This window comes from Pelecanus crispus, chromosome 7 (assembly GCF_030463565.1).
Source record: "Pelecanus crispus isolate bPelCri1 chromosome 7, bPelCri1.pri, whole genome shotgun sequence".
Lineage (NCBI taxonomy): Eukaryota > Metazoa > Chordata > Aves > Pelecaniformes > Pelecanidae > Pelecanus > Pelecanus crispus.
Genome location: NC_134649.1, coordinates 3,700,948 through 3,726,987, shown reverse-complemented (window position 1 = coordinate 3,726,987; position 26,040 = coordinate 3,700,948). Strand labels below are relative to the sequence as shown.

General features: G+C 50.9%; 1 protein-coding gene across 1 annotated transcript in view; it reads right to left on the bottom strand.

Moving 5' to 3' along the window:
• Window positions 1-339: 339 nt before the first annotated feature.
• The window catches only part of IGDCC3 (immunoglobulin superfamily DCC subclass member 3), a 105,822-nt gene continuing 80,121 nt past the window's right edge, over window positions 340-26,040 (bottom strand). Inside the window, exons 7-14 of the mRNA XM_075714130.1 lie at window positions 19,871-20,036; window positions 8,672-8,919; window positions 8,128-8,292; window positions 2,944-3,132; window positions 2,560-2,664; window positions 1,304-1,442; window positions 614-815; window positions 340-504 (exon numbers count right to left, since the gene is read on the bottom strand). Coding sequence (XP_075570245.1) covers window positions 340-504; window positions 614-815; window positions 1,304-1,442; window positions 2,560-2,664; window positions 2,944-3,132; window positions 8,128-8,292; window positions 8,672-8,919; window positions 19,871-20,036 — 1,379 coding nt within the window. The remainder of the gene's footprint in view (window positions 505-613; window positions 816-1,303; window positions 1,443-2,559; window positions 2,665-2,943; window positions 3,133-8,127; window positions 8,293-8,671; window positions 8,920-19,870; window positions 20,037-26,040) is intronic.

Below are 26,040 nucleotides of genomic sequence, written 5' to 3'. Positions count from 1 at the left end.
AGAGACGGGAGAGTTTGCCAAACTCTGCCAAGGAGTCTTTTACTTAGCAGCTGCGGGGAAAATCCATCGTGACCAGTCTCAATAAAGCCATCATCGGAAAAAAAAAACACCGAGAGGCCCGAGAGAGGTCAGAAAGATAAACTTCACAGAGTTTCCAAAAGGCTGTATACATATATATATATATTTATATATATATAAAAATAAAGCAAAACAAAAAAATAACAATCAGACCGTAGAAATCTTCAATTGACCTGAGATTGACGACTCGTTGTAAAGACATCACCAGCCGCGGGTTTGGTTTCTGGTAACTCCTACAAGAGGGTTCGAGTCTTGGCAGTTTTATCCTTCATTGGCAGGACCGTGGTCGGAAGCCAGAGCTGCGGGGCTGCCAGCACGGGGACTTTTTGGGAGGGGGTCTGGCTGCTCCTCAATTATGCTGAACTCATCCAGAGGGAGTGTGGATATCTGGGTGTCGTCGTGGGTGGCCGGCAGGCTGTGAGCCGACTGGCAAGAGAGAAGGGGACAGTGCAATGACGGTGGCAGGTCACCAATGCTCTAAGACACACGGCCGCGTCTGCATTTCCCAGGCATGCTCCCGTCCCGCTGGACTTACCGTTATTCCCTTATCCTGCTGCTCCTGGGACGGGGATGCTGGGAATAACCTCTCCAGCTCATTCATATCCAGCTGCTTTCCATTCAAGTCCCGGTCGTCCCTGCGAGCGGCCCCGTTGAGGACGAGGCCCGTGGCGCTCCGCTGGCTCCTGGGGATCTGCGGGGTTGACAGCTGCTCCTGCACATTTTTGCACATCAGCAGCCTGAAAAATACAGAGGCAGAGCCTGAGGGTGAGCAAAGCCGGTGCCTCCACCCCCTTCCTTCCCCCCAAGCCTGAGTCTGCCTTATCCCTCTGCTACGTTCCTTCACTCCTTAAATCCCTCCTATAAATCGCTCATGTCTCTCGCCCTCACCGTGAAAGGGCCTTTGGTTTGCAGGGAGGGTCAGGGCTTGCCACAGTGATGCTCCCGGGAATTACCAGGTCCCTTGGTGGGGACTGGAGCTGATGGGGTGTATTCAGAGAAGCCTGCTGGATCTGGGGGCCTGGGAGGGAGGCAGGAGCCGTGCTGGGAACAGCACCCGGCGTTCACGGGAGCCGGGCTGCGCCATCGCACGCCGTGGGATGCGCATCCCGAGATGTGCACGGGAAACAGCCCATCATCACGTTGGGGGTGCGAGACCCCCGCGGGGATACCCACACGGCACTAGGGAGCATTGCTCCTCGTGAGCAGCGGCGCGAGCAACGCCTACCTTCCTCTGTACCCGAACATGAGGAAGAGGACGCAGAATATGATGCACGTGACGCCGATGTGGATCCCAATGATGATGCCAGTCGTGGAAGTCTTATTGTTCTGCTCGTCCTTCATGCAGTCGCAAGGGGGATTCAACACTGCCAGAAGAAAGGGGGAGAGGGGGTCAGTGGTGCTGTTTTCCTATTGCTCCTCCAGCTTTTGGGGAGCCCAGAGCAAAAGCTGGAGCCTGGGCAGTGCTGGGAGCTGTGTATGGGGAAGAGGAGAGCAGGGTGGGGGGCCAGGGGGGTCACTGCCCGCCAAAGCAGCTCCACTGCTCCTGGTACCCCAGAAAGGCAGTCACAGCAAGCACAGGACTGGAAGGTCGGTAGGGAGCCAGCCCCATTACCTGGGCTGCTGCTATTAGACACAATTAATGAACAAAAACGACTCCGATATTAATTTTTCCAAAACCCTGTGTCCGAGGTGGGAGGTGAGAGGCGGCCACCTCACCAGAGCAGGCTGATGCCTGATGGAAAGCACCAAGTAGGCAGATGCCAACGAGACTAGTATTTACTCCAACACAGACAAAGGGGTAATAACTGTCTCTTGAAGATATTCCCACTGGAAGGCTTAAAAGGCTTCCAAGAGCAGCAGAATGTTTTTTACACATAGATGAATATGAAAGGTGTGATCAGTTAGAGATTCCCTCTAGAGATTTCCCCTTTTCTGCCACATAATGCAGTGCTCATGCTCTGCAGCCCTTCTGCTTCCCAAAGCCATGCATGCTCCCTTCCCGGCACCAGTGAAGGTCAAAATATCCAGGAGCGCGGAGATGCTCAGTGTACCATGTCCCACTCGAGGATGGCAGCTCTTAGCTTATGCATGGGGGTTTGTTCATGTTCATGGCCTCATCTCTACCTTGAGCTTAGGGGACAAAACTGGCAATTACAGGAACACTTGGTTTGTCCTCCCGCCCCTGGTGAAAAAGTCACCAGGTTGAACTGTGCTGTGAAGGGGTGTTGGCTGGCTAACGCTAACAAAGGCCAATGGGGATGGTGCAAGCCACGCGGCAGAGAAGCCACCCCTACCAGCACCAGGTGGTCCCAGCCCCGCCGAGTTTTGCTTCATCATTATTTGTGACGCTGAAAATAAATGAGTGGCTGCAAATGAGATGGTGGGGTAGAGCCGCGGGTGTCTGCGGGATGCGTCAGGCCTCGCCACCTTCCTGCAAAGCGGTTTTCACAAACCGCCACCGAGACCGGCGTCCTGTCTCACCTGTCCTCTCCACAGTTTCCCTCAAGGACACGAAGCGGACAGTTGAATTTCCATCCCCGTGCTGGTTATAGGCGAGGAGCTTGACTTCATACACCACCGACGCATCTATTTCGAAGGAGACACAAGAAGGGCATTTCAGCCTTAATCATTAGCGTTTTCTCCCCGGGTAACATAATGTTTCCTTTTTTTAGGAAACACACATTTTACCAAATACACGCAAGATGCTGCAAACAGGTACCTACTACTGGGAAAGCACCCTAAAAACCCGGGGGCGAGCTGCAGCACCTCCCGTTTAGTGGCTGGGCAACACACCTGAGCTCTCCCATCACGACAGGCTCTCCCAGGGTCAGGAGGGGACGCGGATCAAGCTGTCACCATACTCACCCAGGTGCGTAATGTTGTACGTTGTCGCGTTGCTGGGCAGCAGCACCGGACCTGTGTACTGGGAGAGGTGGACCTTGCGGTAATACAGCTTGAAGCCTTCGTGCTGGCCCAGTTTGATGGAGGGCTCCCACGTAGCCTGGACGGCGGTGCTGTTAATGACTTTAATAAAGAGGGATGGCATGGCTGGGACTGCAACAGAGAGAGAAAGAGAGTGGGTTGCATGTGCTTTTTTTTAAGTCTGCGTGATGACAAATTCCCCAGCAGCCTTTCCCTGCGGTCACTGCGCCAAAACACGTGCTGGATGAGCTTGAGAAAAGTCAGATCAGACCAGATCTTGGTTTAACAGTTTTGAACTTCTTCAGGGAGCTGTAGGAGTTTCCAAGGGTTTCCTCTGCTCAGTTCAGCAAGCAAAGAGGCTACTTCTACACTCCGGTTGCAATCTGATGCTCAGCCCCCTCGGGTCAGGGCAGGAATGCAGCGACTTTGGCAACACATTCCCAAATTCCACTTTTCTGCCCTCGCCCTGAGGGTAGTGAGGACCTTTCAGAGTGATTAATCCCCCAGGGAGGAAGGAACCAGAAGGGATGGAGCCGGAGGCATCCGTCTTAAAAGCATGCTAGGTACCTGCACTGGCTTGCAGGGTGCGTGGGAGCTTGCTCTCCCCGTCGGCTTTAGGAGGAAGTTTGTGATTCTCTGCTGGGGACTTGGGAGAGAAAGGGGGCATCTTCTTTAACAGCCCTAATACCTGAGCAGCCTGAGATCCCTGCACAGCTGTGGCCGGCTTTTTTTGGTAGGCAGGCACTTACCTGGCCTCAGGTGCGCACGAGGGTTTAGCTGGGAAGATGTCCCTGCTGCTGCCTGGTGTCACCGAGGCCTGATTCCAAATCCACCAGGTTGCCTTTTGCTCCAGTCAATGCCCCAAAACCCTGCCCTCACTCTCGGGGTGTGCTGCAGCTGGGGGTCACGGCCATTTCCACCCCAGGTCCCCAAAAAGCTGCCCGGCCCCATCCTGCCCCATTGGCCTGGGCTGAGAGGCAAAGATTTGCAAACCAAAGCCAATTTTCTTGTGATGCAAATATCTGGGTTTTCCAAAGCTGATTCTGTGCCAAACCCTGCCGGAGCCCTAAGCAGCTCCGGGGCACACAGGACCACGTTTCCCCCAAACCTCCTCCTTCCCCTCTCCCTCCCTTTCTCGTACACAGATCACCCCAACGCAGGGACGTGTCTCAGCAGGACAATTCACTGATGATTTTTTTTCACCTCATTGCCACAAAACACCCCCAGGCCAAATGCTCCCATCAGTTCCACCGGCTTTGGCACCATTCAGAAGGTGCAAAGCACCAGGCGCTGCCGGCTCTGCCCTGCCCAGGGCTCTGCTCTGGGGAGGGAGAAGGTTTTTTTGGGCACTGCTCTATCAGGCAGCCAGCTCGGCTAAACCCTGCAGCAAAAGCAGCGAGCAGAACAACAGCCCTGTTTTTCCAGTAGCCTCCAGGCTTTGAGGCAGAGCTATTTTTCCAATCCCACATGATTACAAGCTCAGAAATCCCCAAGTACAAGGATTGCTGGGCTTGCATTGGACCAATGCTGGTTTTTGTCTTGGTTTTCCCCAAAGGGTCTCTAAAGGATGAGCAGTGCAAACCCGGCCTTGACAGTGTCCTTTGGCAGAGAGTTCAGCACAGCCGTTTAGTGAGCGATGGTGCAAAGCGGATGAAATGTGGCTGTGTCAGTCTGAGACTGACGAGAGCTAAAAAGGGCACTTCCTCGATTTAATAGTAAAGGCAAAAAACCGCACAGCACAATGGTTTGCCTTTTCCCAGGCACTGAGAGCTCAATCTTTCCCACAAGGAGATTTAGGGGAAGCAAAGACATCTCTGCTGCTGAGCAGGAGGGTCTGGGCAATCCTGCCTCTTCCCAAAGTGATGCCCTCCTTCAGGTTGCAGGGGCTTTGCTTGATGCCCTCCAAATAAGCACAGGGAGAGGAACAAGTCCCTGCTGCCCGGGGAGCATCTCCATGGGGATGCAGGAGGAAAGACTCAGAGAGCAGCTGTCCTCGGTCAGGTTAATGAGATCCCAATCCTGCCTGAGTGCTGCCAACAGGAAAAAAAATGGGCTGAAGTACTTCTTCTTGCTAGGATTTATTCTGATTTCATTGACGGGAAGGCCGTGCTTTGCAATTTCTGGGTGTAAAACACACAGTAAATTCTATTTATACCAGAATGTACCATTCTTCCCAAGGCTGCATATTTTTGCAATCCAGTTAAATACTCTTTTTTCCTAAGTCTCCCAATTCCCTTTAGGGCAAAATTAGGAATTGTCTGGATCCCCCCTCTGAGAAGTTGGACTCTTGCTTAAAGCATCATTTTCCAAATCATGGGTGAAAAACGCCACAGAAAGGGAAATCGCATTATCCCATGGACAAAGAAACACTGATGTGGGCCATCCTGATTTGCGAAGAGTTGGCTTTATTTTACGGTTGCAGAGCCTTACATTTAATAAAAACCACAAGAATCTCTCTCCTTCAAAGTATGGAATATATAGTATTTATTCAAACTTTGAGTATATATATGTATAATATTGATTATATGTATGCACTCGCAGAATGCACGTGCTGTTTATAATGTTATTACACAAATAAGTGTATACAGATGGAGTATATCTGCGTGTGTGTATAAATATATGTACACACAGCAGTGTATATGTGCTTCACAGAAGTATATATAAGACATAATATGGATCTACTGTAAGTGAGGCGTGTCCCTCATGCTAAGGGCTGGGATACTTGTTTTCCTCTTCCGTGCTGTTTGGAATTTTCCCCAGGTCATTTCAACTTTCTTCTTGAAGGCGTCTTTAGCCGAAGATGACTAAAGGAACAGTCTTCATCCTAGAGAAATGTCAAAAAGTCCTGGAGAAAACCCTAAAAAGCATTAAAAGACAAGAACAAGGACTGTGCGCTGCTTAATGAAGCGGAGAGTTTGAGATTTAAAATACCATGTCATTTGTGAAACGGCGTAAAGGAGAACGACAGGGAGGAGACAGGAGGACCTTCCTGGTGAGAGAGGTTTATGGAGGACACGGTTCACTTGGGTACTTTCTCTACAGCATCCTCCCTTCTACTTTTCATCCAAAATTATCACTGACACAAAGGAAGGAGCACCGCGCTTCTAGAAAGCGTTGGAGGCTTCAGCCAAGCGCATTCTCAGCATATTCCTAGCCCTGAAAAGCTGACCTCCCCAAGCTGAAAGCAGCCCTGCTCCTCAGTACGTTCACCATACTCCTACTCCAGACAATCCCAGTACAACACAGTCACTCAGACCAGTCTCCAGCTGGCAGCATCCCTGCTGGCCACCCCGACAAGCACGGCCCCGGCTCCACCGAGCTATCCCGGGCTGGCAGATTCACCCGCCATGTCCTTTCCACGCAAGGCAGGACACAGCAGCATGGTGACAGGGGGGTCTTGCCACCACGGGGCTTCATGCACATCTCACACGCGTCACGCTGAGCCAGGATGACAACGCTGAGACACGGCGTGTCGGGGAAATCCTGTCCCTTTCCGAGGCTGTTAGCACAGATCCAGGGGCTGCCCAAGCCCACGGGAGTCATGGCTCTCCGGTGTGCCTCAGGAAGGCACGGGATGAAATGGTTTGGCTGTGAGAAGAGGCAAATCTGCAGTGAAACCTTAATTTGGTGACAAAAGCCACTGGATCCTGGCTCTCTGACCCGCTCTCTCCTCTGTGAGCAGAAGGCAACAGGCACCCGAGTGAAGCAAAGCAAACAAATCAAGCCAGAACTGGCACTTTTAAATCTCTTTTTATCTTCCTACAAGGCAAATGTAAGCTGGGGTTGAGTGATCTTAACCAGGCCAGCTTGTCCATCCTGAACATGGAGCTAATTGCTGAAGCTTCGTTACACAGGACAAGCCTTGAGCAGGACAGGGGTGCCTTGGAAGTTCAGAGAGCCAGGAAATTTATGATCCCATTACCAGATACCTAACTATTTCTGTCATGATTGAGGGTAATAATGACAAAAAGTCCTCTCTGGCTTGACCCAGACCTGCAGAAACACCAAACTCTATGAAGCATGGCTGGCTTCTAGCTCCAGTAGCTGAACTCAGAGCATCGGGTCAAGGAGTTTCAAGTTTTGCCTTAGTCTATCGTTCTCTCTCTAAATCAGAAGGAAAAACAAACTCCAAGGGTGACTGATTCCCCGCAGAGTACCAACGAAAATAAACTTGCAGGGTCCAGCAGGGCGAGGATTTATTGGCATTGTTGCTTAAATGTTGTAGTAAACATCTGCAAGGGCTGAAAACGGAATGAGAACTGGATCCCCCACCTGAAAGTCAACACATTTTTTCATTTGATCCTAAATAACATCCTCACACCCAAGGCCCTCTCTGCTGCAAATTCATTATTACTGAGTGTTCATAAGAATGATGCAATGCTCCTAAAAACTTAGTCTCCATATGTGAGACGAGCCAGGATGCAGAGGTGCTTGGAGAGGTACATAAGTCTCAAGGAAAATGTTCCTGAAATGCCAGCTGACAGATCACGCTGGGGCTGTGGCTTCTGTCTGGTCTCTGTGTGCAAGGGTCCTGCATTAGAGCACCCGCTTTCTTACTGGGGAAGCTAACTGGTGGCCACATCTGGGAGGCCAAGTCAGGGAAAAAGCCTTGGAGATAGCCTGAACTTCTCACTGAAACACAAGGCTGCTTCAAGGCAGGGATTTGTAGGTCAGGACAGCTCAACTCTAATGTGGTTTCTCCAGGGTAGAGCAGAAAAAATTCAAATTCAGAAAAGTGTGGCACCTATCAAGTAAGAGCTGTGAGTACTAGAGCTGCTGGAGCATGCTGAGATGCTGCCTGAGCAGGAAATCTGCATTTAGTAAGCAGCTTAGGAAAAGCCCAGAGCAGCTGCAACGCACGAGACCAGCCAGACTTACACTCACCGCCAGCTGCAACATCAGCTGTGAGAGGCAATGCCGCGTTTAAGGCAATCAGTTGACCCCCGTGTAATGATAAAAGTGAGTTTTACACAATATCCCAGAGTATGAAGAGGAGCGGGAACAAGGAACATCAACACCACAGGCTACGTGCCAAAGCGCTACGGAGCGGGTATCGGGGTGACAGGCGCTGCTGCTACGCACAGCGGGTTTCAGCATCTGATGGTCCAAGCGCAAAGCGTTCCTTACCTTCTCCCAGCGTGCTCACCACTGTGACTTCTGAGGCTTTGCTGGCACCCCGGGAGGTGTAAGCCTTTATATAAAAGCTATAGCTGGTCGAGGGCTCTAAATCAGTCACTAGCTGCTGGAAGGTGCTCTTGCTAACAGCTTCCTGATACTCCATCTCTACAGGATCTGAAGTGCAAAGAAAGAGAGAACAGAGCGGCGTTAGGCTTTGCAAGAGGTAAAGAGACTAAACAGTTGCAAGCGGTAATTTTGGTCCCTGACGTGGATATGTATCTTGCCCACATCATTTTCTGCTTACATTTCTGGGCGCTCTGCCAGAGACCTAAATGGGCAGCAAGATTTGGCTACGTGGCTTCAATACCTCCTCACCCTTTTGGTATTTACAGCAGTGTTACTGCCTCATCTCTGTCTTTCAGAAACACGGAGATGATGGAGAACGTGGGTGGCAGCACTGTCTATGCAGCGCAGACCCGGTTTACCTAGTGGGCTGCGTTGCTAAGTTATGGGAAGGCTGAGGATGCTCTAGGAAGTAGGTAGAGCACCATACCTGCAGCTTTCCGAATGTGCAGCACGTAGCCAATGATCTCCTTGGTGTTCTGCAGAGGCTCTTTCCAAGACACCTGGATGGTGGTGGCAGAGACCGTCTCAGCCTTCACGCTCTGCGGAGGACCGGGCAGCCCATCTGCCCACAGGACCGTCAGGCGAGCGCTGGCTTGCGTGGAGCCAGCGCTGTTCTCGGCGATGCACTGGTAGATGGCTTCGTCCGCCTGGTTGATCCCATAGATGGAGAGAGTGCTGCACGGGGACATGAGAGGGACAAGCATCTCACTGAGCGCTCTGCAGCACGTGTCCCTACCCCCCGACCCATGCCATGGCCCCCATGCTGGCTCTGATGGCAGAGCATCCCACAGGCCTCTGTTTCCACAGAAAGCTTCCAGGAAGCCGTGGGCTGGTGCTTTTGGGGAAGGAAAAGCCCAGGAGGTGGATGTGTCATTGCCTGGATGGGCAGATATCTCTGTCTTGACTTGCAGAGACTGTGGTACAAGTACAGCTGGATGGGGACACAGGGTGGGACAGGAAACGGCAGGATCGGAAGCGCTGAATTCAGGAAGATCACAGCCACACTACAGAGATATCTCTGTGGCAAGTGTATCCATACACCCAAACCAGCTCTAACTGGCTTAGCTCCAGTACACACCAGTGAGACCCATCCAGGCACCGCACGCGGTTGCTAAGCCAAGTCTAATCAAGCACAGCCAGCAAGCCCTCTGGTGATGCTCTACAGCATTGCATTATAGCACATTAGAGCAGTCTTAGGGTAAAATTTGGATTAGCTGACTTATCCGGCAGGGTTACAGCCTCAGTTCCTGCTTCTGCGTTTTCAGAAACATGATCACCACAAGCCAAAAGCCAAAGCTTATGAGCAAGTCGCAGGTTTTGTCTGCAAAACCTCTGAGCGTCTTTTTGATGCTGGTGCATCAAAGCTTGCTCTCCCAAGGTAGCAACCAGGATGGTTCTTTCTGCCTGCTTTTGGGGGCCTCCACACCAGGCTTAGATGCTGTTTTCAGCCTCCAAGATAAAGACAGGAAAAAGCCAACCATGGCTTTTCCCAAATGAGTGCATTCCTGAGCATGGTGCCCATCTCCACATCACCTCTAGGAGGGGTGTTTAGGGGCTTGATGGGCATGGTGATAACCAGAGTCCACATACATGTGGCCACGTGAACTGAAGGCCCTTTCTGAGCTGCACGATGCTCTGGCAGTGACTGCGTACAACCGGAGCAAGTTCAGGGCCAGCCGATAGGTTGCACTGCCCAGTATCTTTAAAACAACGCCAGCAAATATTGAGTTAGAAATAACTGTGCAACACATTAGCTCTGTCTTGCCATTCAGCGGGCAAAACAACTCTCCTTAATAACATTTGTTCACAAACAGGGACCTGTCAATGAAAGCTCTCCTCTCTCCAGAGCTTGCGCCTTTCCTCAGAAACCAAGCCAGGAACAACGCGATTCGATTTGTGACTATGCAGCAGACACAAGACCCCATAAATAAATACCCAGTGTGTCTCCCTTCCAAGACATGGGTTGGGGAGTCTCAGCACACTGTGCCCAGCTCCAGGCTGGAAGTGGAAAGGCAGCCTTTGATGCTGGAGGCGTTTTTACCAACCCTGAGGCAGCAGTTCAGATTACCATACAACATACTTACAATGCCCTTAGTCCCGGCAGGATGTTCTCACAAACAGGGCATCTTGGGGAAAATTTTGCAAATAAAGTTCCAGTAGGGGTCCAGACTGGACCAACTAAACCTGGTGACAGCTTTCACACCACTGTAAATTGTATTTGTTACTGCAAATTGTGGGGATTGACTAGTGCTGTAGATAGGCTATAGGACACACACCCGTGGCACTGAATAAACCCCCGCTCACCACTGCCTCCCCCTCCATTTTAGAGCATCACCCATACAGGCACCACTCTGGATTAACCCCTATTTGTGCATCTGTATTTCCAGTCTTGCCCAGTTCATTTGCACTGTGGTTTGCTTCTGGCTTGGCATGAATGCCTGGGAGACCGCAATGCCTCCAAGTTTCGGCATCGTCTCGTTGGCTTACGCCAAAGCTTGCATGAGTTTTTGTTTGCTATTTTTCTGTAAGAAATAACCCAGACCTAGCCAAATCCACATCCCCTGCTTACTTCTAGGGAGAAATAAATTATTTTCTCCTCCTGTGGCGAATTCCAGGTGGACTTGGGACTTGACTGCACATGAGTAAATCCCAAGCACCCCTGCTGATGCGAGGGGCACTTCATGGCTTTTTGGGAGTCATAATCAAAGCTGCTTTTTATGTAAATGAAAAATTGTATATAGAAAGTGGAAACGATAAATAACCTGCCATTGCCTGCCTGTATGTCAGAACGAACGCTTCTTCTAATTGCAGCAAAATATTGGTCTTCCTATATTAAAATTTATTATTGCTGTTGATTTAACATTCACATCTCTGCCTTGTAAATTATCAGGGCCATGGTGAGTGAGCAAATGTTTAACAGTCATCTATTTATGTCCTGTGCCTTTGTTTCCTTGGAAACATTGTAAATGGAATATCAAATGTGATGGTTTCAGCTGATATGGTGATTTTAGAGAATCAGCCCTAAGCTCCCCTCATAGCCACGGGCTCAATGTATCTGATTAAATGGAAGGAGAAAGGCAGAGCTGGGAGGGGGGCGCAGGGAGGAATGACCCCGATGCGCGGCTCAACTGTGTCAACAAGGGTTGATTCCTGTGAGGACAGATGGCAGAAGGAAGGATTATGCAGTCCGAAAGCTGTACTTGCAGCTCTGCACCAAGCAGATGTGTGCAAGGAGCAGCAGTGCTTCCTTCTGCCCCATCAATGCAGGGATTATTTCCACGCGGCCGCTGTGCATCTGGGCACCCAGGAGCAGCCAGGCCCGGCTGGCACGCAAGTTGAGAGCCACGTTAAGCTGCCCAAGCACAAAGCAGCCCAGGAACAACGAGGAGTATTTAGGCTCCACTGCCTCCAAGAGCGTTTATTTGCTTTACACAGAGAGAGGAAAAGATGCGGAGGAGGGAAGAGGGGAGCCTGGCTGGAAAGCAGTGCAAGGGTGCAAGGAGCCTGATGGCAACGGCGTGATGCTGGGGCCAAAGACGTCTCTCTCCTGGGAGGATTAGGGGCTGTGCAAATCTTGTCTTGTGCAACACAGGTGATGTGCTGGATGCCAGCGGTCCTGGAGCAGGACAGCCCTTGGCCAGTGGGACCCGGAGCTGGGCAGAGCCTCGGACATCAGAGCTGCCTCTCCGCAGAGGTCCCAGGGTGGCCGGTAACACTGCCACGCAGAGTCAAGTCAGAAGAAATAAATAAAATAAATTTCTGCAAAGCGGACATGGCAGGTAGCTGGAAACTTGCTTCAGGCTTTGAAAAGTTCATTTTCATTGAGATTTACCAGGCTGTATTTGGATGTACCGTGCAATAAGAGCCTCGGCCATCGGTTACCCAGGGCCCACATTACCTGGAACGATGCGCGGGCAACGGGGTCAATAAACCACCTGGATTTTTGGCTATGTCTATAAACCTGGGTAAGGAGCGGAAACTAAGTGCGGGGAAGTTGGTGAGCAGAACGCTCAGTATCTAAACACCAGCTTCATCAGATAGGAGTTTTCTCTCTCTCTGTGGGTCCCTCTAACACCCACCGGCAGACCTCCGAAGGAGGATGCTGAGCTCCCTGCAAGCCCCGGCGTGAGCTCTGAAGCACGCTGGTAGCTGCGATGAGGAGGGCAGGAGCTGGCAGCGAGTTACATGAATCCCAGCACCATCCCAGCTGATACCTCCGCTCTGCATCCGTTTTCATCTTAACTACAAATTCTTCCTGCCTTCGCCCACCGCATCGCCCCCCGGGATGCAGAGGATGTGGCACAGCAGGGTCAGTGTTCGGTCCAGCAGCTTTCCCAGGTTCTGCTGCTTTTTGTCTTTTTCTTTTTTTAAGGAAGCTCAAACAAAAGGAAAATATGTAGTTGCCGTGCGAGGAGGCGCAGAGCGTCTCTGCGCATCAACCATCTGAAATATGCAGTGTCCTTTTATTTCTCCCCATCAACAGGAAAAAAATCTGTCACTTTGAGACATCTGCTGTTGGAAAACTTTCCCGCGAGTGCCAGACTGGCAGTGCCGCGAGCACGTCAGACGAGGCGAGATGCCAGAAGGCTTTCTGCTGGTCACCAAAGCCGCTCGGTGAGCCGAGGGCTCCATCACATCTCCGCACAATGCCCTGACAGGCATTGATGGAAGTGGGGAGAGGAGCCGCTGCAGATTCACACCCGGCTGAGCTGAAACGAGAGGCCTCCACCACTCGAAAGCCGTGGTATTCCCAAGCTGTCTTCCCAGTTCATAGGCAATCAGGATGACTGATCTGGCTCGGGTCAGGGGTCCAGGCCGGTGACCGGAGATCGGCTTTCCAAAGGCTCCTCTGAAAAAGTCTGAGAACTGAAGGAAGCCTCTTCATCGATTCAGCAGCACAAAGAAGAAGAGAGGCCCATCTGGAAGGATATCAGCATGCGCGCGCACACAGGCGCACAAAAGAGGGAGTGTGATGAAATTAATGCAGAGAGCAGGCTGTGGCTAGCACTGAGAGCATTTGAAGTGCTGGCAGCTCCAGAAACCCACCGGTGCCTCATTCAGACGCCCCATCCCCTTGCCCTGCTCTGCCTCCATTTGTTACGGGTCGCGTTGTGTGGTGCTGCACCAAATGAACCGTTCCTGGGCCGCCGGCCGGTGCCGCGCTGGAAAGGAGCTTTTTTCCCTCCAGCGCTGGTTGTTGGCAGCTTTGCAGAAATGCCCTGTATTTGAAGGTTGCCTCGCACAGGCTGAGAATAAGGTGCAAAGCTTGAAGAGCAACATTCACCGGTCCAAAGGGACACTGCAGATCATCCCCAGCCCTCTATAAACATGTTCTTACACCTCCAGAAATTAAATACCATCCAGAGCTTCCTAGGTGAAATTGGTTTGTGTTATGCAGGAGAAAGAACCCTTTTGGCACAAAATGGATTATATTTAGCAGGTACTGCAGCCTGCTGGCCAGGATCCCAGCCTGATTCTGCGGTTACAGACTCACCCAACTGCAGTTTCTGGAGGGATGCTGCTGGTCCCAGCGGGGTGCACGGTGCCGTGGGGAACTAGCCCACGCTCCCCACCGGTGCTGGATGAAAGGGCTGGCAGACTCCCAGCCTGCAAAGCTGGTTAGAGATGGTGCTCCTTCTCATGCCCGTGGGAGAGGACCGAGTCTGGCAGGACAGGGATTTGGCTGTATGGTGTGTTTTCTGCAAATGGGAAGTTGTAAATGGCGTCACATTTGCCACAGGAGGCACGGTACTGGCACCATCTCATCCTGAAATGCTGACCCTTGTTTGCTGGCTTCATGACACCCGGGTTTGCACTGTCTTGATAGAACACCAAGCACACATGCTGAGCTCTTTGGGGAACCTGCTGCTGCACAGGCACCATGCTCAGGACAAGCAGAGGCTGGCTCAGCTCCACAAGCCAACCGGACACCCAAGTCTACAGCTTTGGAGGCTCTGCGTCCCTGGGTTCAGCTCTGGTCCACATCAGAGGTGGTCTGAGCCTCCCCAGGTGGGAAGGACACATCCAGATGGTGCTGCAGCTCAGCCCTGCCTTGGAGCACCTCCCAGCACGGCACTGAGCTCCACGCAGAAGACCTTCACCAAGAGAGTGGCTCCAATTTCCCACAAGGTCTGTCCCCTCACATCCATGGCCAAGGCAAGAGGGTTCAACTGCACTTAGGGTGGTAGAGTTGCATCCTCCTGTCCCTGCAGAGCTGGGAAGTGCACCCTGGCACAGGCAGGAGACAACAACCAGAGCCTTATTACGAGGCTTGCTGGTTATCTGGTGAACATGTTGGCTACCACTCAACCATTTTTCACGAGTCAGAGAGCGCAATGACAGATTTAACCGAATCCTGTCCCAGGGAGGGAGCAGAAAAGTCTTTACATCCGCAGAACCACAGAGAAGCACAAAACATCTCAGGAAAAGCTACTGGAAAGGAGGGGAGATGCCTATGTTGGACTGCTAATGCAGAGAGCTGGAAGAGCTATGTGCTGCTAAATGGCAAGTCCCTCAAACCTTTTTCCCAGCAAGGGGCACAGGTTTTGGAGAGGAAAAAGACCCAGCCTAATCCAGGGGAGGCTGAGTTTGGGCTGCCCCCTGATGGGCTCAGTCCTGCCTTGAAGGCTCCTTCAAGGACCATTCTCTGCAGATATATTTTGCTGTATGCAACAGTTTGAAGAAACACTTAAAACCCTGAATCGTTGGTGCACTTCAAGAGCAGCTCAGTGCAGCAGCACACAGAGAAAAATTATGTGGGCAACTTGGTAGCAAAATAATCACAGCCACATGAGAAGGAAAGACTGATGCCCATCGCCATCTGCTGCTCCGCGGCTGTTGCAGATCCCTTTCATGGGATACAGCTGCGTGATCCCAGCCCAGGATCCCTGCTCAGTGCAGGAAGGCTGGATCATGCTCACACCCCACTGCTTAGCGGGGCTTTGGGTGCTTGTGCAGAGACCCTCCTGGCAAAGGCCATTTCCACGTGTCTTCCAAACAAAGTCAAAACCATAAATTATTCTTAAACCAGGAGCAGCTGGTTCACATCCCAGGCCTCCATGTTCTTATTTGTCATGCTTCTGGGAACTGAAATATGATTTGCTATATGGTACCCTTCCCATAGTCACCAACGGTCTTCAAACTATAAATAACCTGGAGGCTTGCCTGTCCTCCCTTAAGGTGCCCAAATCCCTACAAATTCAAGGGTTTGTGGGGTGTGTGCGCCATGAAGGGATGTACAAACCCAGCTGCATCGCTCTGCACCCAGCTAATGTGGATTTTATAGAAAAAAGCCACCTTGTGAATGACAGGCTGGGTTTGGTACCAAAAGGGTTGTCCTGTCCCAAGCGCTTGCACTAGGATTAAGCAACATGACAAGTGCAAGAAAAGCAAAGTTATCCCGAAGTTTATTTACAAAGGAATATTTTCTCTGATGAACCTGGAGCATTTGCAGCCCTTGAAGTGAGTCATTCCCAGAGCACTAAAACAAGTGCAAACCAGGGAGGAAGAATTTAAAAAGGAGAAAGTTCATAAGCAAAGGTCACCAAGGAGAGCAAACGCCACCTGAGCCCAGGTTCTAACGAAGCCTTTTTCCGGTGGAACAAATGAAGTCCCTTAATTACCATTTTGTAAATAAAATCTTCTTGGAAAATCAATATTTAGAGCCTGCCTTCTCTGAAGATGTTGGCCTTTGTTCCTTGCTATTACGGCAATATAAACCCCATAGTGTGATATACTTCCAGGCTGAAAATAACCCCCCTGAACCCGATTGGGTCAAAGGAAGAAAAGCAATAAACCTTTCAGAGCAGTAATTCGGGTACTATTTCATGCTTCCTTGTAAATTTTGAAGCAATAACCAAGAAAGCATGATTTTACACAAGCCCACAATTAACTCAGCCAGTAACCGCCCCTTCCTCCTGCAGCCTGCTTTTGGGACGGGCTGTTGATGCCAGGCAGGAATTTTGCTGGAAATGCCCATTACGCCTCTCAGGCATTTGGATCACGATTAATTACCCCAGGAAGAATACGGGCAAAATGGCATCTCCAATCAACAGGGAGGGACAGATCCTGCATCTACTGGACATGGGGATGGCTCCATGAAAGTCAAAAAGGCTCCACCAGCTTCTCCATCCAAGAGCACGGTCGAGTACAGCATCACCCCGACAGCTATCGGCTCCATCCCCAACCCAGGGATCACATGGCACGACAGCCCCATCATCAGCTCCTTCAGTGATTTTTATTCACAGCTTTTAATGGAAAACCCCACAATTCCCTACGCCTGAGCCTTCATGCATTTTTCATTAACAATTATCCACTATCCCCGAACTGCTTTTGATTTTTGCTAATCATCGATTGGGTATTTTGTTCCCACACAGCTGGCATTTTCAAAACATAACAACCACCTCTGGAGAGGGCACAGCAGAAGGCTGATCTTTAATGCTAATGTGCCCAGAAACCGTCAACACATCAGGTGATGAGAATTCACATCTGAGGGACCGCGAGGGAAGAGGTATTTATTGGACGCAGCCTGTGAGGCTTATTTTACTGTGCTGAAAGGCTGGAAGTTGCTTAGCAAGCGATCGTCTGATGTCGTACCAACAGCCACATCCAATCTGCAGTGAATCCAGTCCTGAAGCTGCTGTCCCACCTCAGCGACGATGGGCTTCTGAAGTCCCCTGACCTTGAGAGTTTGCTCTCCTTGGGTTTGCAGTTACTGCATAAGAGAGACAGTGTGGGGTGACACAGATGCCAAAGGGCCCTTCACAACTTTGTGAAGCAACAGTTTGACGGACAGACGTTCCCATCGGCTGTGGGTTTGTGCAAACACACTACTGCCCACAGGAGTGATGCCTCGAGCAGAGGCCGTACTTGCAAAGCTTGCAGGAGCAGAGCGGCACCTCAAATGTGCCGTGTTCTGCAGGTCTGGACCTCACTTCTAGCTGGGTTCGCTTACAGGAACAAAGTTGCTCATAATGATGCATTTTGCAATCAATTAACATGATATGATTTGGGATGATTTACTCTTTTTTTTCTAAAAACCCCTTTGGGGGCATTCAGACCTTTATTGCCATATTAAGCAGAGTTTTAATCCAAATGAATTTTCTAGGAAACCATGTAATCTAATTAAAAAGCTCATAGTGCAGTTCAGTAGCTTCATTAGTAGTAGATTCGAGATCCATCTTTACACAGACAAATATTTTCCAAGTGCAATAGACTGATAAATCCAAGGCATAATCACAAACTGATTCTGCCCGGAACTAAGTGGGTTACAGCACTTAGTCATGCCCATGGGAATGAAACAACGGACAACTTGAAAAAACTCAGAAAAAAGCCCAGCCGTTGATCTGTTTCCTCCAGTTCATGGAGCTCCCAGCCCACTGTACCAGCAAGGGCATTTTTCAGACTGACAGCTTTGGAAACCACCAGGAACGGCCACTTGCCTGAAGTTGGGGGTCAGAGTAGACCAAGACTAGTGCGAAAGAAGCCAAAAGTTCAACATCGTCAAGTGCGATGGCCTTAGGGCTCAGCTTTACAATCACGTTACTATAGCTTGAGAAGATACCACGTGTCAGCTGAGCCCCAGTAACTGGCTGAGCTCCCCCAGCCTGTGCCAGATGCAATGTAATCTGATCATTTAGCTCGCAGTGGAAAAGACTGATGCTAAATTGCATTAAATGATTGCCATAAGAAAACGATTACAGCGATGTTTGCCAAGTCGCAGTTCACACGCACGTGCAGCGCAGCTCCAGGCACAGGGACCTAGCCAGGAGACATGACCGTGACCAAAGACCCTACTTTTACCTTCCCCAAACAGTGAAGAGGAATGATTTCACAGGCAAGACATCTGGGCAAGACGCGGAGCTGGACTCAGTGTGAGTTTTGTCATGGATTTAATGACTCCTTGTAAAGTCTTTGGTCACTTCTGACTCCGCTTCCTGGTCAATAAAATGAGATGCACTAATTTCCCTTCTCCCATTTCTGCTCTGTTCATATCGTAAGGGCAGACATACCTCAGAAACCCATACAATGAACTAGAAGACCGCGAGCCTGGATAGAGTGGCATCTGTATGTGCACACACAAAGTTCCCTGAAGCTCTAAAAACTTCCAGCTCGGAGAAAACCTCCACTGATTGAAAAGATTCTATTACAGCTCACACCTTATCCTTCTTGCAACGCATATCCTTCCATCCTTCATACAACAAAGCTTTAAAAAAGCCTCAAACCTGAAAACAAAAAGCCATATTATATAGAAACTTAGAAGAAGAATCCCACTCCTCTCTCCCGAGGAACAAGCCATGGTGCCTGCACAGCACTTCCCAACAGTCTAAACTGAAGGTCCAGACCCTCCAGCGAGGTTGGGTAGTTGCATTCATGAGATGCATTTGTCAATAGAGATAGCAGCTATGTGACACCATAGCGTACAAATATCCACCAATAATTTAGGTTTACAACACAGGTACTATTATTTTTCAGTATATTGTTTCATGCTATTTCCATAGAAACTATGTCGTCAACTTCTAATTTTCACACTAAGTGCATCCCACCATATCATTTCCTCAGTACAAACATCCCCATCCCCTCGCAGGAAAATGCAGTTATTTAGTACTCAGAGAAAACACTCTTCCCCGGTGAGATAAAAAGGCTGAAGTTTAGTGAAAGTCAGCTTCCACGCAAATATTATTTCAAATGTATTTGCATTTACACAGCCAGGCAGGTCAATGCTCAGGGATTAAAGCGTGCTTCCTCCACTGCAGAGTGAGTATGGTCCCTGCAACTCCAGGGACAACATTTGGTCCTTCCAGATATACCCAGATGATGATCAGGACAAAAGAGAAACTTTTGCTGGGTTCCTGCATCATCAGTCAAAGTGTAACGCGGATGTCCTGGTACAATAAAGCATGAAGCACTGAAATGTAAGCCTACAAAGAGCAGTTAGTAGAACTGGAGCAGTGTTTTAGTACATTAAAGCCCAAGCTGAATCCACAGATCTACTTCTGAACATTACCACCTTCACATTAGCTCTTTGCTAATGCAGAAAGCAAGCCAACAACTCTTCCACTCCCTTTTGCACTGGAGTGCAGATAGTTCAAAATGGCTTTTAATTCAGCCTCTCTCAAAAGCAGGGTCAGGGAGCATTGCACGACAGCAACCCACCTCGCCTGCCAAAGCCCAGCCGGCTCTAAGACACCTCCTTTTCAAGGCTCTCCAGCAGCAGGGCTGCAGTCTCTCTGGATCACTCATGCCTGTCTCAGCCTCAAACACGCTAGCCATTGCCCAGCACAACGGGGCTATGGTGAAAGCAGGGCTTGCACGGCTCACCAGGACGTGCTGCAGACCCCACTGCTCCCTGCCAGCCTTCACCGACTGGTCCAAAATGAACTACTGCACGTATCCGCCTCAAATCTGCTGTCTACGCAAAAGCTGAAGCCTGCATAAGCTAACTTGCTCTTTGCCCAAGAATTACACCTCCAAGGACAGCTATTTCTGGACCATCAGGAAGGCAATGTCAGTCCTCCACATGCGGTCACTCCAGGTTGATGCTGGGGAATGGAACAACCCAGCTTTGCGTCTCACACTGCTCTTCACCCCATGCTGCAGTGCCAGCGGCCAGCACATGAGGACTTACCTGTTGTTATTCTTCAGCTTAATGTGGTCGCTGGTCTCCAGGATCTGCCCGTTCCTCAGCCAAGTGATCTGGGGGGGGGGTTCCCCTTGGGCCACACACGTGAAGATGGCAGTAGTCCCCACAGGCCTGGAAATGGACTGGGGATGCTGCACAAACTCTGCGGGGGCTGCAAGGAGGGAGGAGAAGGAAGGTGAGAAAAGTGACGATGATCCCACTTTATCCTGGTACAAAGAGCAACCTCATAGCTTGGGCTTTAGCAAGCCTCATCTGCCTGGGAACATGGGATACTTGGTCAACCCACAGCATAGGCAGCAGATAACTATGGTTTGGATGGTGTGTCTGTAACCAATACAATGCTGCAATCTGGTTGCCCATCCTGGCTTCATAGAAGGCACCTGAAGGTCAGCTCAGTATGGAGAGCCGAGGTGAGTCCTGCAGGGTTCAGGCAAACAGCATCAAGGTCTAAGCCCCCTCATCTCTCCCCAGTCTCCCACTGAAAGCAACCCCAATGCTGCAAAACAATCCATATCTGACAAAGGTTATTTAAAAATGCATCCTGCCTGTTAGGGGAGCAGGCTGGAAGGTCAGCAGTCTCCGGTCGTTTGCACACACATAAAATGGAAAGCATGCACAACCCTTCATAGTGCGTGGCCATCACCCTGGCAGAACCGAGCCCTCTGCTACGGAGGCTGGCAAAAATCAGCACGTATTGACAGTACGAAGAGTGGTGAGGAAGGAAGGCTGCAACTACACGCGGCAATTATAGTATTTGCGGTTGGGGTGATCTGCTGTTTCATCAATGGCAGAGCTAGAGCAACACCCTGGCTTTGCCCAAAGGACCCGTACGGCATTAGCAAACTGCTTGCAAATAGAAAGAAATGTGCATACAGCAATCTGGCAGGTTGTTCTTTCCCCAGTAAATATCAGATTTGCCGCAGACTCTCCTGGTAACAATACACTGGGGAGCCTTTTTAACCCCAGATCTGCAGCCTGGGACCCTTGGGGTCCTGCCAAGCCTGGCAGAAGACTTCACCATTGCTGTAACTGCTGCTCACCTCGTAACCAAATGTTTTCACCTTTAACAATAACATTATTAAGCGGAAAGTGATTTCCCCCCTTGCAGCAGCTCCAAATAGATTTAAAATCATTTATCAGAATAAAACAGCGTATCAGCCTACAGAAAGCAGGGCCTGAAAGACACTGCCAAATTGGTGAGTTTATTCAAGCAGTTACGCTTCAAAGGGCAAAGTGATAAATATACCCCATGTTGCTGCTGAAACCTAAAATCAGGTGGAACTGGCAGCAGCCGCAATGAAGACAAACAGACGAGAGGCACAGGCCCGTAATGAATTTACCGACCAGCATCACATAATGGATGGCCAGCGTTAAATTTTCCCCGACAAAAGCAAGATTATCCAGGGAGACACGCTCAGTGCCGCTCGCCGGCATTTTCCAAGCATGGGGTTCGTGGGCTCTGCCACCAGCGGAGATGTGGGGATGGGAGAAGGGAGCAAACTGGTCCAGCAAAATGTGTTGAGGGGTGGCCAGGCTGCAGGCGGGAGCAGCTACGCAAGAGCAGAGCCTTATGGCCAAAAAAACCCCTCAGGGTTTGCTGCAGGAGCACGGGGTGATAAAGCTCTTCCCCGGCTGCGAGCTTGGAAGGGAAGAGCATCGCTACTGCTGCAACAAGGCCAAATCACAGCGAAAGGTGCTTGTGTGTAAGAGCGAAGTCATGCACCTTGTAAGTCCTGCAGGCAGAAAGACACAGAAATTCATTGAAGAGCCTGTCTACCTCGAAGGAGCCCCCTCTTTCATTTTTAATAATCAAAGGGAAGCGGAGCATGGCAGGTCTGACTTATGTTAGCGGTAGGGGGTGTCCGCCGGCAGAGTTTATTGTCAGGCCGCTTCTGTCGACGCTCGGGTCTACTAATGAACCTGATCTCAACAACCTAATGGACACATATTTCCAGAACCTCCTGCTAAACTTCCCCACGTGCCAATCAATCCCTTGTCTTTTTATTTCCCTCCTACGTTTTTTCCCCCCTCTAGACTTATAAATTAAAATAAACTTCAGGATGGGTTCAATAAAAGTTGGAAGCATGGATAAACAGGGGGAGAACCCCCTCATCCCTGCAGTGAATGGTCTCTTTGTGGCGTACAGTGAGAGCATTAGAGACTTGATTTTCAAGACTTCCTTAACCTCCCGCCCCCCGCTTTGTGCTGGCGCGGTTTTGCAGGAGCAATTATTTTGCAAGTGGCTGCGCACCTCCCAGCTTTCATCTGGGCTCATGAGTTGCACCCGCGATGTTCGCAGGTGCAAACCCACGATGCCAAGGAAGGGCACAGCCATCTTCCAGCTCCTCGCTGCAGCTTCATTAAAGTTCCTGCTGCTTGGCTCTTTGCCTCTGCCTTCCCCCGGCTTCACCAAATCTCAAACCCACCATGTGTGCCAGCAGAAACAAAGTTTTAAATATGGAAAGAAGCATCCGGCATAACCCTTCTGGAATCGCCGGCTCTCCTTATCCTCCCTTATTAGCCCGTGTCAAGAGGGAGTAATTGGAGCGGTGTCGCGTGTGACTTGGGGGTAGCGAACGTGCAGCTGCGGCCGCTGGCTTGGCGCCAGCGATGCTATTCAGGACCGCGGCCCCTCGGGTTCCTCAGGTCCCTGCTCCCCTCCGCCGTCCCTCCTCTTTGCTGTCTCGCTAAACACAACCAGATCAAAACCCCGGCCCCTGTTTAACTTGCTTAAACTCGCTGGGGAGCAGGTGGCCACTCCTTCGAACGGCTCCCACCTCCGTTGTGCCGAGCTGTCCCTGCTCGGTGGCATCCCTCGCCGCAAGACATGGGATGCCCTTCCGCTGTTCCTGCTCCTCCTGGCTTTCTCCAGGCATTGCTCTGTCTCGTTCAGGTCTCATCCTACTCCTCTTGGTGCAGAAGGAGCAGCAGTGTGGAGCCGTAGCAGCAAAAGGGCCCAGGCCACAGCAGAAACCCAGGGAGTTAAAAGGCTCCTTGTCCCCATCACCAGCTTCTGACAGTGTCAGAGAAAGGACACGGTCCGGTTGCCACCAGGGTCTTAACATGGGGACAGACTGCAGGGAGGTGCCCCTCTGCTTCCCCGGACCAGGTGCACCCGACCCAGCGTTTGTAGCAGTGTCCCCAGGCAGGGTGCCCTGAGGTGGCTGCTGCCGCGTGGTCTCGGGGCGAATGGCTCCTTTCCTGGACAGAAGAACATCTGCTCTCTTTCTCCTGGGTCCTCTCCCTACCCTTCCAAATGATTTCAACAGGAACCGAGAGTTTGCCACCTCTGGCCCTGGGTTAGCGGGAAAGGAGCAGGAGCCAAGACCTGCCTGCTGCCAGCCCTCCACCCGCCTCGTCACTCATGATTAATAGAGCAGCTCGTCAGTGCTCATCTCGCCCTGCACGGAGGTGCAGTGGCCTGAACGCCTCTCCTCCTTCCACACTGTATGCCAAAAGGCCATCGCAGGTGGTGAGAGGAAGCGCTTCTCTGCCCTCCATGAAGATCTTAACAAAGATATTAATGAAGATCACCACTGCTAAAAGCAGAGGATTCAAACCTGGCAAGGAGGAGCAGGCAGGATCCAGCCCTGGCTTGTGAAGTATGAAGAAACCCGAGCGTTGATTATTCAGGAGTTAATGGGAGGGAGGGGATCATGCAGCTTTAATGAATATTTAAAGGCGTGACATTGGTATCAAAAAGCAATAACGCTTAATACCACCCCCAGAATCGTTAACGAAGTGCTTCAATAGCTTTTACTGTGCTCAACAAACTGTGATAGCATGAGGATGCACTGTAACAGCGGGTTGTAACGGGAGACCCAGACGGGCTCCATCTCTTCAGGGACATCTCATCTCACCAGTGAGCAGCCACCAGCGTGTCCCCCAAGATAACAGGGAGCTTTGCTGCCCTTGCCGTGAGTTTGCGGCGTGGTGCTTATTGCAGAGCCTGACAGCTCGCTGAGAAGGGCTGTCCTAAGGATCGGGGAGCACTGACAGCCGATGCACCGGTGCCAGACGAATCCTTGCCCCTTGCACCTCAGTATGAAGCCGTCATTAATTCTCAAGTAGCCAGAGTGGCAGGGTGAGGGAGGGAGGCTGGGGCAAGGAGAAGGAAGAACAACATGGAAACAACAAAACCTCATAAATTAGGCTACTGGAACCTATGATAAGGGTATAAAGGAGAAGACAGGTCAATGGAGAAGTCAGCCAAGCACAGCACATCCGATGACAGGAGATTTAAGACAAAGAACTGCTGCCCACTTGGCTTCTCTCTCTTGACAACAGAGGACGCCCAGATGCTTACGTAAGTAACTTGAATAGTTAAGCTGTAGAGCTGGTGGGATTGCTAGGGCCAAAGATGGAACCCATGACCGTGTCCTCTGGGAAACAGGCAGAGACCACTCAAGGAGGCTGTCGTGGAGGCTGTCCATCAGCCCTCAGTGGGGATCATGAACTTCTTGTCCCCGCAAGGTGCAGGCTGGAGCTCCGCAGCAGTGGGATGTGTTCCCAAGTCACCTACCGGCGTGCTCCTGGGAGGATGCTCCGGAGGGCTCAGGCACCCCAGCTCACTCCAGCATCCCGATGGATGAGATACGAGTGCCCACCTCTCCCTGCGTGGTGGCTTTTCTTGGGAAGGAAAATGTAGGCAGGAAGGCGACTGCCCCATGGGGCACACTGACCCATGCAGCATGTACTGAAGCTGTTTTTGCAGCATGAATTTAGGGCTAAATTTAGGGACAAACCAAGTACCACAGAGCCGAGCCTAAACCACAGCAACTGCAATACATCTGCTGATGAATTCAGCCCCGCAGCCAAGGCTTGCAATGCCAGCGAGCAAGAACGATGGAAGAAACATCAGGAAACACAGCGGTGGCCGGATCTGCTGGACCAAGGGGCGCTGCCCGGTTCTGCTGGCGGAAAGCAAGGCGAACAAGGCAGCCATTGTCAGCAAAGCCTTCAAAAACATGTCCTTAAGATGGGCACTCATTTATGAGATGGGATCTCATTTTTCTGCATAGCTTTCAGGAGGAAATGAAGCGTGGAGTGGAGAACACTGGTGACCATCTGGCCATTCACAGCCCATCAGTTTGTTATGACACCAAACACATAATAAAGCACAAAAGATTGCACAGGAGGTAGAGAGAAAGCGCTTTGATATATTTTTTTTTCCTTGCCACCGAAGCCTGCTCTTCCCTTGCACCACACGCATGCACACCCTCCGTTTCAGCCGGCGATGTATTCGGCCCTTCGACAACTCCCCCCGTGAGACTTTCATTCGCAGCCCGGCACAAAGCAATATTCAAATGGCTGCGCCGGGATCTGAAGAGAAAATGGAAACTTTCTTGTGTGAGAACCTTACAAAAGAGATCAAAGGAGCCTAAATGGCCAGGGGAGGGCAGGGAGGGAGGGAGCGGGGGATTGACGCCTTCTCGTCTGAAGGGAGGAGGAATTCCCAGGAAGATAATAAGACAGCGTTAGATGATCTGAAGGAGAGCCTGCAACACGAAAGGACATCGCTGCCGGAGCAAGAGCAGAGCCCTGCACCAGGACGCCTCTGCCCACGGGGCTGCTGTGATGGGGACGAGGACCACCACTGGCAGCAGGAGGGTGAACGTGGTCTCAGTCCCAGCCTCCTGCTAACTCCTTGCCTTACAACACAACAAAGGGAAGCATTGCCCTTTCTCCCCCAGTTTCCCACCTATAAAACGTGCCTCCTTCAAAAGATGAGGGGCAAGTTAATTTGTGCCTCCAGGCACTTCAAGGGCCCCTGCATAAAGGCAGCAAGTACCTGGCCTGGCATGCTTTGAGGACGCTGTATTGTCCTAGCCCTGTGCTAACTTCCTCTCCAGCCAGGCTTTTGATAGCCGGCTCTTTGCTTTTATTCTCTTTATGGATGTAATTTGCATCGCTGACATCTTGACAAAGATAAAACCCACAGTCTCCCATGTCAGTCATTATCGGTGTTTTCTTCCCAGACAAACCTGAACAGCAATCATTTGTACCTCTCAGCTGGAAAATTCAGGCAAAATGAGATTCAGAGGAAGGAAAAGCTGCTTCCAGAGGGAGGGTGAGCAAACCTGGGATGAGTCCAGCTGCCTGGCCAGGGTCTGCTGTCAGCTTCCCTAGGGAACGACAGCCCTCCAAAAAACATG